Below are 22,435 nucleotides of genomic sequence, written 5' to 3'. Positions count from 1 at the left end.
GAATAGAAATTTTTAATTTTGATGAAGTCTAACTTGTCAATATTTATTTTTGTGGATCATGATTTTGGTGTCATATCTGAGAAAATTTTGCCTAATACAAGGTCACAAATAGTTTCATCTATGTTTTCATCTAAAATACCTACAGTTTTAGATTTTACATTTGGGTCTATGATCATTTTTAGTTAATTATTGTTAAGCTATTCTTGCACTCTTGGAATAAACCCCACTTGGTCATGATATATATTTGTATAAATTATTGTATTCCATTTGCTAAATTTTTGTTAATAATTTTTTGCACTTATAGTCGTGAGAGATATTGGTCTATGATTTTCTTTTCCTATAATACCTTTCTGTAGTATTTTTGTGATCAGGATAATGCTGACCCCCTAGAAACAGATGGCAAGTATTCCTTCTTATTTCTTTTCTAGATAGGATTGAGTAGAATTGGTATTTATTTTTTCTAAAATGTCTGCAGAATTTCCCAGTGCAGCTAGTGATGTAATCTGGGTCTGGAGTTTTCTTTGTAGGAAGGTTTTCCATGTCTTTAAGAGATGTAGGACTATTCAGGTTTCCCATTTTTTCTGGAGTAGGCATGGGTGGTTTGTGTCTTTTAAAGGAATTGGTCTTTATCATTTAAATGACAAATTCACTGGCACATAGTTGTTCAAAATATTCCTTTATCATCCCTTTAATAACTGCATATCACCTCTCTCATTCCTGATGCAGGTAATTTTTGTTCTCTCTCTTTATCTGAACAATCTGGCTAGAGACTTACAAGTTTTTTTGATCTTTAAAAAAAAATCCAGCTTTTAATTTCATCGGTTTTCTCTATTTTTTTTTCTGTTTTATTGATTTTCATTCTAACTTCTATTATCCCATTTCTACTGCTTACTTTGGGTTTAATTGGCTCTTACAGTTCCAGAGAGTGGAAGCTGAAGTCATTGATTTGATAGCTTTCCTCTTTTCTTATACAGGCATTTATATAACTTTCCCTCTGAAAACCTTAGCAGTGTTTCATAAATTTCAATATGTTGTTATTTTCATTTTCATTCAGTCCAAAATACTTGCTAAATTCCATTTTGATGTCTTCTTTGATTCGTGGGTTCATTAAAAATATGTTCAAATATTTAGGAGTTTTAGATAAAACTTCCCACTGTTGATTTTAGTTTAACTCCATTATCATCAGAGAACCTACTCTATATTACTTGAATTTTCTTAAACTTATTTAAACTTGTTTTGTAGCCATAATGCAGACTATTTTGGTTAACATGCTATGTAGTTTAAAAAATGCATCTGCTGGCTGGGCGCAGTGGCTCACGCCTGTAATTCCAGCTCTTTGGGAGGCCGAGGTGGGCAGATCACAAGGTCAGGAGTTCAAGACCAGCCTGGCCAATACGGTGAAACCCCATCTCTACTAAAAATAGAAAAATTGGTTGGGCGTGGTGGCGCACACCTGTAGTCCCAGGTACTTGAGAGGCTGAGACAGAAGAATCACTTGAACCTGGGAGGCGGAGGTTGCAGTGAACTGAGATTGTGCCACTGCAGTCCAGCGTGGGCTACAAAGTGAGACTCCATCTCGAAAAAAAAAAAAAATGCATCTGCTGTTATTGAATGCATTTTTCTATAAATATCAATTAGGTAAAGTTGGTCAATAATGTTATTCTAGTAATCTATATCCTTACAATTTTTTTTACTTGTTCTGTTAATTATGAAACAGGCTATTATTATTGCTCACTAGAGTTGTAGATGTTTCTCTTTCTCCTGGCAATTCTATCAGCTTTCACTTCAGGTATTTTGAAGTTGTGTCATTTTTTTAAAATTAGAATTGTTATGTTCTCTTGATAAATTAGCCCCTTAATCATCAAATGGCCCTATTTATCCCTAGCAATATTCTTTTTACTGAAGTCTACTTTATCTGACATTAATATATCCATTCTTACTTTCTTTGGATTAGTTTTATCATTGTATTTGTTTTTCATGAATTTACTTTTAACATATTTGTGTCTTTATATTTAAAGTTAGTTTCTTTTTTTTCTTTTTTACAAATAAGACTTTTTATTTGCCACTATTATAAGTCTGAACTTGAAACAGATTCTTGGACTGGGGGTTCATATCCATCAGCTCGTTCAGCTTTAGAACCTGTCTGGTCCCCAGTGGCTTTTCCAGAACTACTGCCTTCACCACGAAGCTCCATGAGTTTTCCCGATTCAAACCTGAGCTTCTTCAGCATTTTTACCTTTCTAACAAAGACATCATGGAGAGGATAAATAGATTGGAAAGCCTTTTCTATGTCTTTTCCAATGCTGTCTGGAATCAATTTATTGACCACTTTTTTCAAGTCGTTTGTCTGCACCTCTCAGGTCATGATTTCCATTATCTTCTTCCAGATTTGGTGGACCTGTTGGTGCTGAGTATAAGAGGTCTTCCATATCTGATTGTTGCCTTTTTTAGTAAAACCAACACAGAACAGACGAAGCAAGTAACCATCGGTAGTCTTGACATCAACATGAGCTTCAATCATTGTCTGCCATTTTTTGACCACGGAACACATTTTGTCATGGGTAAGATCCATGCCATGGAAGTTAGGCAGTTTTTGCCCTGAACATCTTCAGTAATCAGCTTGAATTTCCTAAATGCAACTTCATCATTCTGAAAATCAGCAAGACTAATTTCAAACTCTCGACCCTTGAGGCCATCAGATGCAATTTTCATTCCTTGGGTCCTGGTGACTAGCGTCTTTCCAACACTTCTTATGTTGAACATAGTGGGTGCTTTCACATCATACCAATCTTTCTTCGAAAATGGATCAACCACTTTCTTCTTGGTACCCTTTTTGCTGCCTTTCATAAGGTGCTTGCTCTTGCCAACCGCCATGGTGCTGCTCAGAGAGCCAAAAGGCTAAAGTTAATTTCTTATAGGTAGCATATAGACAAATTTTGTTTTTCATCTAATCTAACAATGTCTGGTTTTTAAATGAGGTGTGATTTTTAAATTTAGATTATTTATATTTAATGCAATTATTGATATAAGTGGCTTTAAGTCTACCATCTTGTTATTTGTTTTCTATTTCTGTTCCTTGTTCCTCTTTTCCTCTTTGTCTTGTTTTGGATTAATTATTTTTAATATTTCATTTTATTTACTTTTTTGGTTTCTTAGCCATAACTCTCTATTATTTTAATGATTGCTTTGGTGATTATATATTTTTAACTTATAATCTACTCTCAGTTGATATCATATCATTTCACAAATAGTATAAAAATCTTTCTTCCATATTTCTCCTAGTAGCATTTGTGTTAATCCCATCACACATTATATTTCTACATATTATCTCCACAATGTATTATTAGTAGTAGTATTGCTTTAAACAATCAATTATATCTTTTAAAGAGACAAAAATAATTAGCACCGTGGGGTTTTGAGTTTTTGGGGGGTTTTTTTGTTTGTTTTTTTGTTTTTTGTTTTTTGAGAATAATCTCACTCTGTCACTCAGGCAGTAGTGTAGTGTTGCAATCATGGCTCACTATAGCCTCAATCTTCTGCTTCAGCCTCCCAAGTAGCTGGGACTACAGGTGTGGACCTTCACTGAACCTGACTAATTTTTGTATTTCATGTAGAGATGGGATTCTGCCATGTTGCCCAAGCTGGTCTTGAATTCCTGGGCTCAAGCTATCTGCCCACCTCAGTATCCCAAAGTGCTGGAATTAAAGGCATGAGCCACCATGCCTGGCCTAGTAGCATTGTTTTATTACCTATATAGTCACCATTGCCAGTGCTCTATATTTCCATCTGGTATCATTTTTCTTCTGCCTGAAGGACTTCCTCTAACATTGCTTGTCATGAAGATATGCTGGTGACAAGTTCTTCAGTTTGTGAATGTCTTAAGTTCTTTATATTGTCTTAATTTGTGAAAGACATTTTTACTGGGAAAAGTTTTCTATATTAACAGTTTCCTCCCCACCTCCTTTCTCAGTATTTTAAAGATGCTCTTCCACTGTCTTCTTACTTGCATTGTTGCCAACAAGAAATCTGCTGTCAGCCTTATTTTAGTTCCTCTTGTACATAACATGCCTTTTCTCTCTACTTTTAAGATTTTCTCTTTATCACTAATTTTAAACAATTCTATTATAATGTGCCTTGGTTTTGTCTCTTTGTGCTTCTTGTGTTTGGAATTTGTTGAGTTCCTTAAATCAGTGGGTTATAGTTCTCAATTTTGCGTATAGAAATAGTTCAGACATGGTTTCCTTCAATATTTTTCTGTTCCTTGCTTTAACCTGTCAGAGACTATAAATACTCAGAAATTGGGCCATATGAAATTTTCTCACATCTCACTGATGCTCTGTTCTTTTTCTTAAGTATTTGTTTTCTCTCTGGTTTTCCTTGTGAGTAGTTTTGTTATCTTCTCAAGTTCACTGCTATTTTCTTCCACATTGTCTAATCTGGAATTAGCCACGTTCAGCATATTTTTTATCATATATTGTAGTTTTCATCTCTAGAAATCTGAGTTTTTTTATATCTTCTATGTATTTAGTTAACATGTTCCAGCTTTCCTCTAGCTTCTTGAATATAGAGAATACAGTTAAAACAATTGTCTTAATGGCCCATCTAGTAATTGTATCATCTGTCATTTTTGGGTCAGTTACAATTGGTTGATTTTTCTCTTTAGTATAACTGTGGACTAAATGAGCTGAAGTATATCTGGCTCCATGTTCCATGGTTTCACATTGGCATTGGCATTGCAGGTTCATGCTCTAGTTTCTAGTACATGTGTCTCTAGTTTACAGACCTCATTCTGCTCCAGAAGTCTTATTACCCAGTCTGCATACAGCTCTATATCAAACTGAGACTTGCTTTAGGGTTGTCTGCCACTACTTAGGAACTACGTATATAGGACTCTATTAGCACTGAACAGTTTGCATGATGCCAAGCTACCATCTTCCTTTCCCATCTGCCTGAGTTTTTCAAGTGATGTACCCTGCTCATCTACTAAGGTATCTGCTACCACTTGGCACTCACTGGCAATTGTCTGACTGGACTTCAACTGACAGGCAGTGTAGTGTTGTGGCTAAGTGTCTACTTTCAGATTATAGAGCCTGACTGTTTGGGTTTGCATTCCTGCTAAATCACTTAGTAGGTATGGCCTTGAGCAAGTGATTAACTTCTCTATATCTCAATTTCCTTACCTGTAAAGATAATAATGTTACCTACCCTATCAGAATGTTGCAAGGATAAAATTGGACAATGCAATTTAAAGATATTAGAATAGCATCTGGCTTAGACATTTTGTTGTTAGAGTAAGCAGTGCAGTGTGGATCTACACTGGGAAATTTGGCTCTGTAGATCACATTCTTAATCATTACATGACATCCTTATATCTGCTTTGCATGTTAGAGAAAATTTCCCTTCTACTTTTATGACTGGATCAACTGCTCTGATTATTTAAGCCTAAATACTCCTATGTGCCTATCTAGCCAGAAGTACTTGGTAATGGCTTTTTAAGGCCTGAAGTATGATAGGAATTGTTTTTTTCAGCACTAACTGAAAACAAAATATAAAAGATCAAGCAAAAAGAAAGTGTCTAGGAAACAATATTTTGAGACTCTTGGAGATAAATCAACTTTCTTCCTCAATCTGTTTACTTTTAGCTGTATCTTCCTAAATCAGAAAAATAATAATATATATATATAATTTTATACACACACACACACACACACACGAAGGACACTTATGGTCCCATACAAGCCAGCATTTTTTGGTCTCTGTGATTTTTCTTTCACAGTTCAATATTTTATATTCAGAAAATGGAAAAAAGATTAAGAATGTACACAAAAATTTGCGATTTTTAATTAGCAATCAAAATAAATATAAAGAAATTAGTTCTGATAATTATAGAGTAAAGAAGAGGTTTTCTACAACAGAGGTACATGTTGAAGGCCAACATTTCACCTTTTCAAATACTTTTAAAACACTACCAAACTAAGTGGCATATATTTTCAAGATTCCTTTAGATTCAGAAATGAATACTATTATTATGAACACAAATTCACAATTGAACTGCTCAGAATTCTTGAAATTAGCATTTATTATGTTGAGCTAAATAACTCATAAGCATTACCTTTTCTGTAGGATTAATTTATATCCTTCCAGGGATGTTCCCTTAGCGGCCTTGACTCTGATAGGATGACCAATAGCCAGGCAGCCCTGAGTTACTGCTCTGCTCAGGATCATTCCAGTCTTCCAATGAATAGAGAGGGGGGAGAAAGGTCTAAATAAGTTAAAAGAACCAGAAAATTCAACAATGTGTCACAAATAGTGAGGTCATTATGCCTGGATAACCCTGTATATTAACAGTTGCCGAAAGTGAAACACTACCCACAACTTAGCAGTCAGCGAGCCCTGCTCAGAATCAGTAATCTTCTGTCCAACAAGGGTGGCATTTTACAGTTCAGCGCAAAATAAAACAGACCTTGATATCTTCATTTGTCTTTTTTTTCTGTGCATATTTCACAGCGCAGCAATTTGGGGTCCATCATGTGTCACTTGCTATAGTTATAACTACAGACCTTACCGGAAATATGTATGCATAGAAAAAAAAAAAAAACAGTGCAGTGAACTGAAAAGACTGAAACAAATCCTTAACCTTTGCATCAATTTAAAGTTTTACGCTGGGTCTAAATATCATGTGTTAAACATTTTAAGGTGGTTGGTGAACTGTTTTTGTTTTAAATATTAGGATTTTCTGCCAAGGAAATTAAAGGGAAATATTGCTGGAAGGGCCATTTAACCATTTTCTTACTTACTGAAACAATACAACATTTTTTATAAGTGGTAACTACAGAGAAATTTGTCAACATCTACTGGAGATTTATGGCATGTAAAATTCTCTCCTAATAGATGAAAGGATTTATTTTTAAAAGAGGAAGTGGGAGTTCAATCTTAACGGATTTTCAAAATTGTTTTCTTTTTAACATTTAACTTTATTTCTCATGTGTTTGCAGTGTGGAAAAGAAACACAATGATGACTGATGACTTAGGAAAAATATTTCTAAAAAATTTTGGTTTTAATAAGCACAGAATAAAATCCTTGTTTGACCATGTTTGTCTATACAGAAAAAAGAACTAGTTAGGGTGAGGAAAGGCAGCCATCATTTATTAAGCACTTTCCATATACCAAATACCATGCTTGAACATCACATATGCTTTCTCATTTCATCTTCACGGCAACTGTGCAAGGCTGGTATGACTAACATCATTTATAGAAGAGAAAGCAGTAGGTCAATGCAGCTAAATAACTTTCCCAATGTCACACAAGATATTTCAATTATTTAAAAACTCGAAAAGTATACTCTTTTGGTAGGCATTTCAATTATTTTGGGGGAGATTTTAGACAAGTACATGCTTTCTGCTACCATGAAATTCTAGAAACAGATACACTGGAATTATAAAGAATATGGGATCTGAGAAAGGACCTTTCATAGCAACTGATCCAACTCTTTTTGATAGAAGACTAACAACTAGATACCATGTGTGACTGTCTGCTGTCATACAGCTATTCAGCGGGGTGCTGAGACTACAACACTTCCATCATGCTCACAGGTAAGGCTAATAAAGAGGAGTGTTTTATATTACAATGAAAGTTTTGAAGTCAAAAAGACCAAGAATCTTTCCTCTGCTATTACTAACCTCAGTTTCTTCAGTGGTATAAAAAAAACCTGCACAGTTCCTATAATATTAAATGAAATAATGTAGAAATAAGTGCCTAATGTAATGCCTGACACATAATAGATATTCAACTAAGTGGAGAAGTTATTATTATTAAATCAGAAACAAAATACCATGTAAAAAGGGTAAATAGTTAACACAGTCTCCAGGCTGAAAATCCAGATTTCAAGAGTAGCTCATGTAAACTTATTCTGCTTTGATATATGAAATAAATAATATGTCTCAGTACCTTTGTGTCTTAATTATTCTATATGTTTATTTTTAACTTTCATAGCATTAAAGAACAATAGTTAAGGGTAATCCAAAATTTCATTTGAGAAAATCATGTCAATCTTCCCTCCTCCAAGCAAACTTCACTGGGTGACTTCACATTCACAAGAGTGCTAAGTAGCAGCAAAATAATCTGTGATGAGGGGCCACAGGGAGATACAAGAAGGATAGGTGTGAACTACACCATCTCTTTTCAACAAAAATACATATTTACAAAATGTACTGTAGTAGTAAGATGAAAGGAGAGGACAATTTTATGTTCTTCTATAAGTCATATCCAATGTATAATAATAAAGGGAAAATATTAAATATTACCAATACACATGAACAAAATGTGTTAGGCATTGTTCATGTTTATACTCGGGGGTTTATTTCAAAAATATGTCCTTGCTAAGATGATATGCAAAGCTGGTATATGCTGCTAATCTACCAGACTCAGGGAGGCTCAGGGGTAAATCTCAAAATGAAGACCCACCAGTAGAAGCATATTCAGACAAATCTCATGAAAATGATGAGTCTGTGGACTATAAACAAATTCTATGCTCGGTTTAAATAGACTGTGAGGTATAAACTAATCAGCAGTATGTCTGATAGTGAACTGAATGCTCACTTGAGAATCTACAGAAGTCCTGTGGGCTAGACAATACCAAGAGCAGAGATAGCATTTATAATAGCCAACAATTTATCACGCTTTCACTTGCGTGCTCCTGTGCATGAAAGCAGCAGGAGCCTGTGAGTGCAGTGAGCCAGCGAGTAAGGGCAGTTCACTCAGCAAAAACAGATACTCTTAGGTACCTTGGTGATCAGCCACACACTGGCTTCAGGCCACAGGATCGATGACACTGTCTGACTCCTGCTGCTTGCTTCACTGCTTGAGAAACTCCACTTTCCAATGGAAACTGAGGGATGAAGGACAATATTGGGATCTACCTATATCATGAGAAGAAGTATGCATTTTTAACTCATAGTCTAAGAGTAAAACTCCTCAACACATCCTAAAAAGTTATCCTAGAACGTTATTTATTCTGATTGATATCTCTTTTCAAAAAGTAGCATTCAATCCCCTTTAATTCAATTCAATCAATACTTGTTGACCATTGACTCTAATATGCCAGACCCTATGCTGTGTGGTGTGGAACATTATAAAATATTTTTCCTGCCCCAAAGAAACATACAAAAGAGTAGAGGCAATTTCTCTCTCTCTCCCCACCCACCTTTTATGTTAAGCTCCATATGAATGATTAAATAGTGTTATTACAGGCATGCAAAAAATGGTAGGCTCATTTCTGCTGGAGTAACCTAAAGGTGGAGCATATTGAGAGAGGTAAGACGTAAACCTGGCCTTGAAGGATGGGGACAGTTTGAGAGGAATAATAAAGAATAAAAAGATATTCCAAGTAAAGGCAAGGAAGTTTAATCAATGTGTCTTAGGATTTGCTGGTAGACTCAAAAAGTAAATTTGTCCAAACTGTAGGAAGTGTCAAGTGTAAAGCTATGGAGTCAGGTGGACAGTAGGGAGCCAGTGAGAGCTTTCAAACTATCTAGCTAACAGCAGATTTTAGTTAGGTTGATCTGGTAAGGGTAGAGGATAACGGATTGTAGAATGAAGACATCAAAGGCAGGGAAAAGATCTGGGAGTTCATACAATCTCCTAAGAATAAAGGAATATGAGCTGAGACTTTAGAGATAGTTGTGGGGATGGACAGGAGGGTACTGATGAGGGAGACATTGAACCCACATCTCTTGTGTTCCTTATCTGATTACATATGTCAAAGGTGTTGTGCACCTTCTAGCATTTCTCACTTAGAAACTGATTGTCAAATTATTAGGCACTCACATCACCTGTAGGAATTCTATTACTTCAAACTGAATAAATATTATCTCCTAAATTATATGATCACTTTCACTGAGTAATCATTCTAGGTTTTTTAGTACCAATATTTATTTGTGTACGCTTACAAGAATATGCCAATTTATATTTAAAACCCAATAAATGATGTTGCTTCAATACTATCAATTTATTTTCTAACACTAAAACTTCCATGCTATATCTGTGCTAACGCTAGATATTGCTGAGTAGAAAATTATTTTTAATGCACAAATTCAATGATGATTTAAAAGGAAAATTTTTACAAGTGTGATCAGGCAATATCAAAAGGATAAAACTAATAAATGTGGTAATTATTCTATAAGGAAAGTCACTTCTCAAGAGAAGAAAACATCATATTACTCCTATATGTGAAAATGAAATTTAAAAAAAGACAGCAACACTACCACATAAGCAGATTTGACTTACAGCACTTACAGTGGCTGACTGGATTCTGGAGGGGAATCCCCACAGTTTCTGAACAACGATAAACTACATTCTACTAATCCATTCACCACAGGACTCAGCATTTAAAGTAGCACTCTTACTCAACCTCCTTACTCCAAGTTGCCATCACACTCAAAACTCCCCTCTGCAACTGGGCAGAAGATTGTTTTGACTGAAATTAGTCAGACAGAAGAACCATACTGCCAACTGCTTCTTTGTACAGCACCTGCTGCCAGCGCCTACATTCTTGTTATCTCCACAACACGGTTTAATCTTTTAACAGTTGGCTTATTGGTGAAGAGTGAAGGGATCCTTTGTCTCTGCCTTGGGCTGGCACCTAGTATTAACACCATGCTGTTCTTCAAGAGATATTTTGCTGGACAGTTCCCAAGTGATTCTACATAGAGCAGACACAGCAAGGCCCACTAACTCAGCTTTATTTTGTGTTATTTAAAAAAATAAAAATTCCTGCCAAGTCTGGAGTTCTGATACGATTAAAACTGACAATGGCCATTAAATTTTTCTTCTGTGACTCCACTTTTTAAATTAATTTGATAGCTTAGCTTTAGACCAAATGAAAGTGGGAAGTTAAGAACTATGAAAGTTGGGATTTAAGAAAAAAAAAAAGTGCTCTGACAATCTGCAACATAATACGCCATACGTATGTGTGTGTGCACCCATGTACACACATGCATGTTCATATGTGTATAACAGCATTTAGATTGAGACTGGTATGTAAATGTATACTATCATATACGTCACTAAAAACATTTTTAAGTCTTATTGAGAATCAGAAAAGAAATTCTCTTTCATCCTTCCAAGTACTTATACACATAGCTCCCTTAAGTGACCATTATGATTTTGCTTGTCTGAATAAACTGTGCTGATGCAGAAGCAGTCAATGATAAAATAATGAATATACATGCTGGGCCAGTTAAAATTTGTTTATTTTTTTTTCCAAATGGCTAATGAAAGTAGAGTAGCCTTCAACATTTTTGTGCAAATTCAAAATAAGAAAAGAACTACTTATGATCATCTCTTGCACATCTACTAAGAAACAAAACACAAGAAAACAAAATGATTCATGAAAGAAGTTCATAGAGCACAACCCTCATTTTGAACAAATTGTTTATTCTATTGCAAAAAAATTTTACATGATGTTCACTTTTGAAAATGCATTTAGGGTCAATTTGAATAATTTTACACATATTAAAATCACAGCTAATTTTAAAAATGTTATAAAATCTCTTTCCTCAAGTAATTTCTGTTCTCTCTTATTGTTTCTATGCTCTAACTCTATAGCTGATCAGTCCACCCACTTCTAAGGCCAATGAATGGAAAGAGTTATAAGTAGAAAATATCAGCAAGGCAAAATCATGCAGTCAAACAAGGTGAAATATCTAAGATCTAATTGGACTGAAAATAAGAGAAGGACTTGGGGTTTTAATTCAAGTCCTGTGTCCTATGCTAATGGCAATCTGTTCAGAATTTAAACTGGAATTTTGTATTTGCTTTAGTATACGAATAATTTATAGAAAATATCATTTTTCAATGACTTGTTCTCCAAAGAAATAGAACAGCAAAGAGTTTTTGTCTTTTCCCAGCCTCCTTTGTGACAAAAAGAATAATGCCAGAATAATACAGTAATTCAGTAATTATGAATGCATTCTACTATCATCCATAACTACTGGATTTACAAGCTAAACTTTAACAAGTATATCATAATTCCAAAATTATAACTTGATGTTTCTCTTGCTGTTTCCATACAGAAAGTTGTCACTAATGTCCTGCTGATGTCTGTAAAGCCATCTACTGAAAGCCTAAAATTAAAATAAGTTTCCTTTTTATTTTGGCAGAACATATGCCCTGTCAAACACCAGAGTCCATTTTTCTTCTCTATTTTCCCATAACCAGGCATTCCTCAAGCTTTCTTCTCATGAAATATTTTCTTTGATAATAACTACCATAAAGTTTAAATCTCATCTATTTCATAGAGACATCTAATTTGATTGCCCTTAAACTGAGTCAATCTAAAAATGTTGCCAATTAAAGCAACAATAGAGAAATGTTGAAAAATGTATTCACCAAATTGTCAATGTGTAGTAGATTCCAAAACTGTTATTGAAATGGATAAAAGAGCAACAGGTTGTAATGTCAGGGTTATAGCTGACTCCTACATTACAAACGGGGATTATATGTTCCAAATTTTTCTCTGTAGGAAAGGTTCTACTTGTCAATAAGAGATTTAAAAGAACAGTCAGGGGCTGAGCACTGATATCTCTATCTCAAGCCAATTTTAAAACATATGCATCAAGAATATCGGCTTTTGCCTCCCTTCCCTCAACCCCTGTTGTAATCCTCTTAGTGTGTTCTTTACCTCAATAAGCAGCAAGATTCTACAATAAAATGCCCAACAGATATCCATCACCTCTGCCTGAATCCATCTTTAAAAGTGCTCCCTTTCAGGTTATTAAATTACTATTCCCAATGGACTGATCACCACTCTGTAAATAATTGGAGACATTTTTCTGAAAGGATTTTAGAGGCTTCACAGCTATGGAAGAGTTGTTTGTCTTTGAAAGCTTCTTTTTACTAGCCAATTTATCAAATTTTTGCTTTCTTACAATTTTGCTTTCTACTATTTTTGTTGAACTAAAATTTTTAAAGCTAAAAATGTCATACCATATAAACATTTACTTAAGATGACTGTTTTCTCATTTTTACTAAATAATTAGAACCATTTAATGATAAAATAACTGTGGACTGTTATTCTCTCATTCTTCAACATTTTAGAAAATATAGTTATCTTATTATAGTTATCCCACTTTGACATAAAAACAAAGAGAAAAGCCTCCTTTGGGTTCCTTTCCTCTGATATCTCTTTGATATCCAATTGTTTTTTAGGTTTGAGTTGATGTCTATTGAATTAGTCAATTGACTAGTAAATTCAATTCAGGTCAGCTAACTGATAATCTAGATACTGCAGCAGAAACAGAGATGATCAGGATACCCTTTGCCTTTGAGAAACTTTTAATCTAGCAGGGAGGATAAGACAAGGACATCCTGAGTTATCTTCCCAATATGAAGATCAGATCACATCTTGCCTCTGCTCAAATATTTTCAATGGCTCCTTGCTTTCTACAGAACAACCAGAATTCCCTAATATTGAATTAAGACCCTTCATGATCTGATCCTAACATCCCCGAAAGAACCTCCCATTCTCTCCCATCTACCCCGATGTAACCTGAAATATGCCCAAACTTGGAGCCTAACTGATTTTGAGCCATGCAAAAAGAAGTTGTAAGAAGAACAGCATCTAGTTCAGCATCATTGTAAATGGTGCAACGGGAAATTGTCATATCTGGTTGGGAAATGGGGTTGGGGTAAAGAAACATTTCATGAAGCAGTCACAAATCAGATAGGGGTAGAATGATGGGCAGGATTTTAACAGCATTTATTGAATATGCCAAACTCTGTGCCAGGATATGGCACAAGGGTGACAGAGAAGGCTGGGTGTGGTGACACAAAGAAGAGTGGAATTCTAGTCAAAGAGGTCCACATGGGCATAACAACAGAAATCAGTGAGTGCTTTCAGAAAACAACAAATAACAATTGGCTCGGCTATCACCCAAAGACCATATTAGAGAATATTCAGCCTTGCAAGATAGGTTATGGCTAAACAAGCAAACAAAAAAATCCATTCACCAAAAATGTATTGTGCATTTGCCCTACATTGAAGACTTCGTCTTAGTGCTTAGGAATACAAAGACGAGTAAGACAATGTCTGCGCCCAAAGAATCCTCAGTTTAGTGGAGAGGAAACATAAAAGCAAATACCTATACCAAAACACAAACTCAACACAACTTTCAAATGAAAAGGAGTCCTGAGAATACGAAATAAAGATTAATCTTTCCAGAGTATCTGAGAAGGCTTTATGGAAGAGGTTGTTGAGTAAAGCCTTAAGAAGCAAGTAATGGTAATGGTTGGGGGAATATCCCAGGCAAAGAACAACACAAGACATGGCACAAGTATACAAAGGTGGAAAGCATGTTATGGTACACAATTTATTAGCTCTGACTGTATTTACAGTATATGGAGGAGCAAGAAGAAGAGAAGATTGGAAAGGTAAGTTGGGAGTGAAGGTAGATTAGAGGAGAATCATGGAGATCAATGAAGTCCAGATGAAAATTTGGAACTTCAAAAGGCAGCAGCCAAGCATACATGCTTTTTGAGCAAGAAAATAATGCTGCAGCAAAAAAACCTAACAAGGAATGCCAACAGGATCAGACCTACAGTAAATAAATCCTAATGTTGGATTAAGGTAAAAATACAAAAGACATTAATGAGCACACCATTCTACTTACTTTAATTTTCTAAATTTGCTCAAAACCAGGTAGAATTAGAAATATTTGATTCTATTTTGAAAACTATACTATTTAGATCAATATGCTCCTTGAAATAACCAATATTTTCAGTTTAAATTTTGACATAATTGAGAAACTGAATGGGTAGCCTAAAGTAATTTAAAAAGAGCAGGTTGGGGCAATGTGTCTCTTGCATTGACTCTGGAAATAAAGGGCCTAGTTGATAGGAAGTCCTACTTTCTTTGGACTGCTCTATCTCTATGAATGACTTTTGATTTTGATTTCATGTGTTCAAAAACTAAAGCTTATACAGCTAAAATGAGCAACAACTGTACACAGAGTTTGCCAGCTAAGAAAAACAAAAGAATTATTCCTTCTTTGGAGACAGATTTAAAATACCTCTCATAATTCAGATGGAGGAAAAAAAATCTTCTTTACTGGAAAGATAAATTTCTAAGTGTAAATTGATATGGACCTTCTGGATTGGGTTGCCATGAGTTAGGTTTCCTAAAGAACTTGTGTTCCTTAGATTCATCGACCTATAAAGCAAATAGATCAGATCCTAAACTATAGAGATAGCAACCATCTTGAAGACTTCCTTAAATAACTCCAACTTATTATTATAATAGTACAAATAAAATATGCCAAACAATAGGGCTTAAATAACATGAATCAAGTAGAAGTTTTTCAAGTAGGAATGGTATATATTGTTTCAGTTTTGAAGTGCCTGGTTAATTAACAGGAAGGAAAGAATAACACCTTCCCCGACATTTGTAAAAATAATTTATACTTTAAAAATCTGTCACAGGCCAGAAGCCATGGCTCACACCTGTAATCACAGCACTTTGAGAGGCCAAGGATGCAGATCACTTGAAGTCAGGAGTTTGAGACCAGCCTGGCCAACATGGTAAAACCCCGTCTCTACTAGAAGTACAAAAATTAGCCAGGCATGGTGGTGCATGCCTGTAGTTCCAGCTACGGGGAGGCTGAGGCGGAAGAGTCGCTTGAACCCAGAAGGTGGAGGTTGCAGTGAGCCAAGATCGCCCCACTGCACTCCAGCCTGAATGACAGAGTGAGACTCCATCTCAGGAAAAAAAAAAAAACTGTCACAAATATCCATCCTTCATTGGCTGAATGTCCAATGCATGAAATGCACCTTTTAAGGTACATTTACTAAAATCTGACCTTATTTTGTAGGAAATGGTTCTCCAAGTCCACCTTTTCAAACTGGTCAGGTATCTGTTGACTGGTACAGTTGAAATTAATTGGAAATCTCTCACAAACTTCCCAACTAAGAAAAGTAAAATATGTAATTATTTTTATTAGAACACTATGCATTTAATTACAATACTCTTTACTCTTTAATCACAATACTCTTTACTCTTTGAGCATACTCTATTACTAATAATTTATACATCTTATACTCAGTAAAAAAAAGTATAGTTTGTAATCTTTTTAATACAGATTTGTATAGTGCCTTGCTATCTATAATTGGTAAAGGCAAGACTTTATAAGTTTACCTGACAATTATTTATGAGATGGGAGGATTCCATGCCTAATTAATTATTAGTAGAACAAAGAAACAAAAATGACTTTTACCCTTACAAAATTACTTGTAGTGGAGATCATATTCTTGTTAAATTTATATTTCAAATACACTAGATTATGAATAATAAAGAATGTTTTTATATTTATAATGGTTAAACATGCTAGTCTTGTAATTTCAAGAGAGCCTTAGGAGCCATTACAGTTTAGTGAGTATATGCAAAAACCACAAACTAGAGACTGTGAGTTTCCTTCTTAGTTCAGCCAAATCATTTATCTTAAAAGTGACCCAATTCTTATCTTAAAAAACACTACCTGGCTCAATACAGATATGTTAGGACATACTATGCAGCATGCTATTCAACAGAAACCAGTCCTTGAACTGGTAATAGCAATTTCTGTCAACACTCTGAGAAATACAAATAAGAATATGATTATTAAGATATAAAATAATCCACTTTTAGAGTATAGAAAGAAAATCCAAATGGAGAGTAAAACTTAAGAAAATTATCTAACAAAATTAGTTTGCATTCAGTAAAGGCAGTTTCACATTGTTATACTTAGGGACCTAGATCTAATTTGAATAAATTTAATAAAACAGTATTTATTGCACTTGAGGAAGTGAAATTAAGAAGGACTTTATGAATTAAAAATATAAACTCCTGGCTAAAAATGCAAGGGAAAGAGTTGAGGCAAGTTTAACAGCTTGGGGAAAGATTATTGCACACAAATTAAATCCCCTTATAAATAGAAAATGTCTGTAAAAAGAATGCTGATGACTTTCTATCTATAAAGAAACAGGTTCAAATCTTGCCTGGAAAGTACCAGCAGTCATTGGGGAATAAAGCTTTTATTTAAACAATTACCAATGAGTATGTCCCTCTAGACATATTTAGCAATAGGTTGTCACTGGCTGAACTGAGTGAACTCATCAGACTGCTTTTGGTTCTCTGTATACACCTTCTACTTCAGCATTTTCAACTGCTTATTAAGAAGAGCTATAATTTGTTAAATTATAAGATTGTTAAAGCTAGATGAGACCTTACAGATAGATTATCTAATCCAAAATAGGATCTTCTGCAATGTCCAATATGGTAGTCATTAGCTACCCATTTCTATTTAAATTTAAATCAATTTACTTGAACAAAATTTAAAATTCAGGTTTGCATTCATAGTAGTCACATTTCAAATGCTCAGTAGTCACAAACTGTGTGTCCGTCATCACAGAAAGTTTTATCAGATGGCACTGAATAGTGGTTAAGCACTCAGGTACTTAAGACAAATGATCTGGGTTAGAATCCTGGCTATACCAGGTACCAGCTGTGTGACTTTGGACAAATTACTTCTCTCTTTGTGCCTTGGTTTCTGTCTCTGAAAAATGGAGTTAGAGTAGAGTAATACGGAATAATAGGATTAAGATAATTGTTGTGAGGATTAAATTGATTCTTACCCAATTAATTTGTAACTGTGCCTGGCCTGTGGTCAACAGTCAGTAAAAGCCAGTTTATATTATTTGCAGATAAGAAACTGACACCAATCTGCTCCTGGACAATCAGGAGCAGAGATGAAGCAAAATGCCTCCTTAGATCTCCTAACTCCTCTTCACTGCCCCAACAAGTCCCCAGAAGGTTGCTTTTGTTCTAAATGTATCATCATCAGATAAGATGTTTGAATATGAACACTCACACAGAGAACATATTTTATATTTTAATAACTCCATTTAAAATGATTTTATAAATAACCACTAAAAACAGCTTTTCCATTCCAAACAAAATTGTTGTTTCTGCAGAGCAGAAACTATACTCTGCTCATGGACCCACATGGTTTTCTAAAACTAAGGGAAGTTAATAAGTCTTTTAGGCACTACCTCATTATGCCATGAAATAAGTCAATAAAAATTTGCTTATTTAAGACAATTGAAAGAGCATCTTTTAGTGTTTTGAATCTCTCACTCTGAAAAATGCTGAATTAAGTGATTTGGATTACTTTAACCACATCTTTAATAAGATTACTTGTTAATTTACTTGCCACATCCAGGTAGCAGAACAGCATTAGGATCCAAAAAGGTCTTATATGCAACCACGATGTCACCTCTGGCAAATGCACTCACTCGATCAAAGGTCAAACCCAAAGCAAGGTTTAGTGGAGATCTAAAAAATGGAAAAAAATCAAAACTATCTTCAAAATTATATATACACTGAAATTTGAGCACAAATAAACAATAAAACACACATTATTAGTGTCTAATAAAATTCAGAAATAAGTGAATTTCCTATTATATAACTGGTATTCTATAGTAACACCTGAAATGTATACTTCAGTTTATTTAGCTGATCTATAATATGCCAAAATAATTTCAACATATGTAATTAAAAAAATAATTGCAATAATTAAAGCAAAGTATTTGGTTGAGAAAAGCAATCATTCATATAATGTTCATTTTCCATGATTAACAGTAATCCCACACATCTATAGTAATCTTAGAAGCTGATAATTAAATGAATTCTCAATATTTGGCTACAAACAACCATTTTTTGTGAGCTCACTAAATGCGATGCTGATTTGATTTTCGTATTACATGTTGTTAAGCACACTGTTTTAGGTGAATTTGGAAATTAAAATCAAAAACAGATTTTAAATCAAAATAATGGCCACTATTGTCAACTATGAGCCATTTTTCTCTAAATTGCTAAAGACTTGCTATTCATCTCTAGAATTAAAAATCAACAGCATCACCTGTGTAGTCTTGTTGCCAAAAATATTTAAACTGAATCTAATCATGAGAAAAAACTGAGACAAACCCAGAATGTGGGACGTTCTACAAGAAAAGTGCCTGGACTCTTGAAAAATAAGTTGATGTCATGAAAAACAAAACAAAAGATTAAGAGAATATTCTAGATTAAAAAGAACTAAAGAAAATATAATACAAAGAAGCATATTTGGATACTGGATTACAAAGAGCTCTAAAGCATTTTTTGGTTAGCTTGAATATAGAGTGTATATCAGAAGATATTACACTACTGTTGACTGTGTTAGATATTATAATGTGGTGACACGTAACTCTTCTTCAGTTATGTGACCTGAAGCATTTAGGAGTGAAATTTTAATGTCTGGAATTGCTTTCAAGCCATTCGAGAGAGAGAGAGAGAGAGAAAGAGATGAGAGATATAAAAGAGGTAAAACAAATGTGGCAAACTCTTTAAAAGTTTTCTTAGATTAGAAATTTTTCAAAATAAAAATTTGAAGGAAAAATAGAGTATTCAAAATAGAAGCAGACATTGGCAAAAATTCGTCTTTTACAAATGAGTAGCTTGACCCCTTATAGCAACATAAATTAGACACAGTAGAATTACCTACTGACAATGAATACCGTTTACTTGGTATATATTGCATATTTTCTCAATATATTTCAAACTAGATGGCAATAACTTTTTAGACATATACATTTTAAACATTCCCATGGTAGCAAAATGTTGTAATGGTTTCCTGGTGCTTTATGGTGGATTGGAAACTAGAAAAATACATTACCGTGTTAAAATCACAATGAAATACAAATAAATATATGCACTGGTAAATTTCTCCAACTACAGATCTCAGGTGCCTTTTAGAATATCTCAGATTTTTGGCATTTTACCAGTTATTCCACAAATATGATACAATTAGCCAAGAACATGTGTTTAAAATTATTAAAATGCTGTATGATAGCAAGTGTCATTAAAAGTATCAAAATTAATGAGTCATTACTTTCATTTTGACAATAATATTAAAAAAATAATAATGACACATTTTATGAAAGCCTATCCTTGTAATTGGAAGAGCTTACTAGATTATTCAAGAATTCTTGCCTCTTTAAAATTCATCAGTTTTTATCATTGTAAAAACAATTCTACTTGTAATGAAATTATATTTTAAAATTTATGGACAAAAATTTATTATTCTATTCCTTATAGATTTCTTAATTCTATAAATTACACAGCATAAGAAATCATCAAGCATTTTAATTTTACTGGGACAGAAGAAATAAAATTTTGTAACATGAGACACACAACTTATTCTAGCCACTTCTTCCAAATCCTTCATGGATTTCTGAGTACATTTGTTTCAGTATTTGAAATTTTAACTATTTGAACATGTAGCAAATCCAATCAGTCCTTGCTTTGCTGAGATTTAGGTATATTTATGCTATTTTCATTATAGTTAATATATGATTAGTTCTTCTCTATATGAAAAATTACTTTCCCTTATTCTGTTCTACAGCTAATAAGCTAAAAAAAAAAATTAAAAATAGGCAGAAAAGTATGTTTAAGTTTCCTGACAAGCAGTTTCACAGTTCATCTGGATGTGTCCTGTCAAAATATGCATAAATTTCCAAGATATTGAACACAACAGCCCAGCTCATCAGTGCCTGTATACTGTAGCCTTTTTCTTTCTTCAGAAATGCAATAATTTTATGCAGAAATTTACCAATCTACAAAAATTTACACAATGCTCAGCAATAACCAGTAATTACTGTGGGATAATGTAAGGTGCTTTTGAGAAATATAACTTTGATAGGATGGGGCTTACAAGCTTTACCAATTTATCTTTAGCTGTCCTGTCATTGGTGCTTAAAAGGTTAAGACTTTATTTGTGAAAACATAGAGAGATAGAGGGGAATCATGTTGTCTACAGCTTCATAAATCTTGCTTAAGATCCTTTTCAATTACCATCCATTTCTCCTTTAAAAAGGGACAAAAAAAATAGAGGAGTGGAAGCAGGTCAGGGCAGTGTGCGACAATGACAGTGTGATGGGCTTGGGCCCCCCGTGGCGTTTCCATCTGCTATCATTAAGGTGACTACTCAGACATGAACAAATCCCTCTTGCTGTGCTGACAGGCAGACTTCAAGAACTATGACAAGGCATTAAGACAGAAAGTCAGAGAGGGAGAGACAGAGAGAGAGAAAGAGAGAAAAAGATGTCATATTCCACAAACAATACTGCCTTGCAAAAACACCTCTGAAATTTTATTGAAATTCAAAAAATTTTTAAATGTTTCATAAAGGGTGCTACTTGGCTTCTCAAATCTCCTTTCAAATTAGCTCACCCCTGGAAAGATTGAGGACAGAAAACAAACGCATTGCTCCTACCTGTATGCTCTACCATAAGAGACCCAAATTTTTTGCTCATTCTTCAGCAAAAGTGGATTCTTAATTTCTTGACCATTCTCATCAAAAAGCCGCATTGAAGAAAAATTGAGGCCTGGTGGGTTGATGGAAGAACCTTGAAGCCTTTGATGAATCTTGAGACGGAACTGGTTGGGGGCGGGTCAGGGCAGAGGGGATAAAGAAGAATAAATAACCTAAAATGGGAACATCTGTAATAAACTGTCTCTACTCTGTAACAAATGAAGTTCAAATAAATGATAATTAAATTCATATAGAATGTTAAAAGAAGTGTGAAATGACGGCAATGTTTAGCTCAGTGTAAAGTAACAAAATGAGCATGAGCTTTTAACCAGCAGGGGGTGCCACAGGCTTGTGATTGAGCTCTGACCCTTTGGCACTGGGACTGAAAGCAGATGTGGCAGTTTTACAGAAAGAGCATTTAGCTTCTACACATGGTAACGGTCCTCTTTGATAAGGGTTACGCTTTCTTGTCTGAGCTACATATTTTGTTAGGGGCCTTCCAGACCACGTTGAAGTTTTACAATCACCAGTCTCCCTGTCCCCAGCAAATCTCAGGTAACTAATAATAGGAGAATCGTAAAAATTAATGACTTTTCACGTAAGTCGGTTCATTTACAAAGGTCTCTTTCTAGATGCATTTTAATTATGAACCCTGAAATAGCTTGTGAACAGCTTCAACAATGGATGTTTTTAAGTTGTAAGACATCATTGAAGTGTGATGTATGGAAAGCTGTCATTTAATATTTAAAATAATAGCATTGTCATTGTTTGCTTCCATCTTGCGTTTAGAATCTCTAAATTATCAAGACATTTCTAATTTAGGGGATGTTTCAAATATAAAGTAAATCTAACAGAAGTGTGTTGTATATGGTATTTTTAAAGGCATTTTTCATTATCTTCTATCAGCTTTGTTTAAGTGTTTCAGCCTCTGCTCTTTCCTGCTCTACACTCCACCCTATCCATCACTCTTCCCCTAGCCTTCTGTCATGGGCTTCCTTTTCATCTCTTCCTTGTCAGTTCTTGTGTCTCATGATTTCTTGTTACTCTGTAATCCCTG

General features: G+C 34.4%; 1 protein-coding gene and 1 pseudogene across 1 annotated transcript in view; both read right to left on the bottom strand.

Moving 5' to 3' along the window:
• The window catches only part of DCDC1 (doublecortin domain containing 1), a 498,476-nt gene that overhangs the window by 213,648 nt on the left and 262,393 nt on the right, over positions 1 to 22,435 (bottom strand). Inside the window, exons 12-16 of the mRNA XM_064365537.1 lie at positions 21,340 to 21,503; positions 18,237 to 18,362; positions 15,853 to 15,958; positions 8,785 to 8,919; positions 6,113 to 6,231 (exon numbers count right to left, since the gene is read on the bottom strand). Of these exons, the coding sequence (XP_064221607.1) occupies positions 6,113 to 6,231; positions 8,785 to 8,919; positions 15,853 to 15,958; positions 18,237 to 18,362; positions 21,340 to 21,503 (650 nt within the window). The remainder of the gene's footprint in view (positions 1 to 6,112; positions 6,232 to 8,784; positions 8,920 to 15,852; positions 15,959 to 18,236; positions 18,363 to 21,339; positions 21,504 to 22,435) is intronic.
• On the bottom strand, positions 2,069 to 3,066 carry LOC105717236 (small ribosomal subunit protein eS1-like; annotated as a pseudogene).

Source organism: Aotus nancymaae, unplaced genomic scaffold (assembly GCF_030222135.1).
Source record: "Aotus nancymaae isolate 86718 unplaced genomic scaffold, 86718_ANA_hifiasm-v0.15.2.pri h1tg000059l, whole genome shotgun sequence".
NCBI lineage: Eukaryota > Metazoa > Chordata > Mammalia > Primates > Aotidae > Aotus > Aotus nancymaae.
This window is presented reverse-complemented; position numbering and strand designations above follow the sequence as displayed.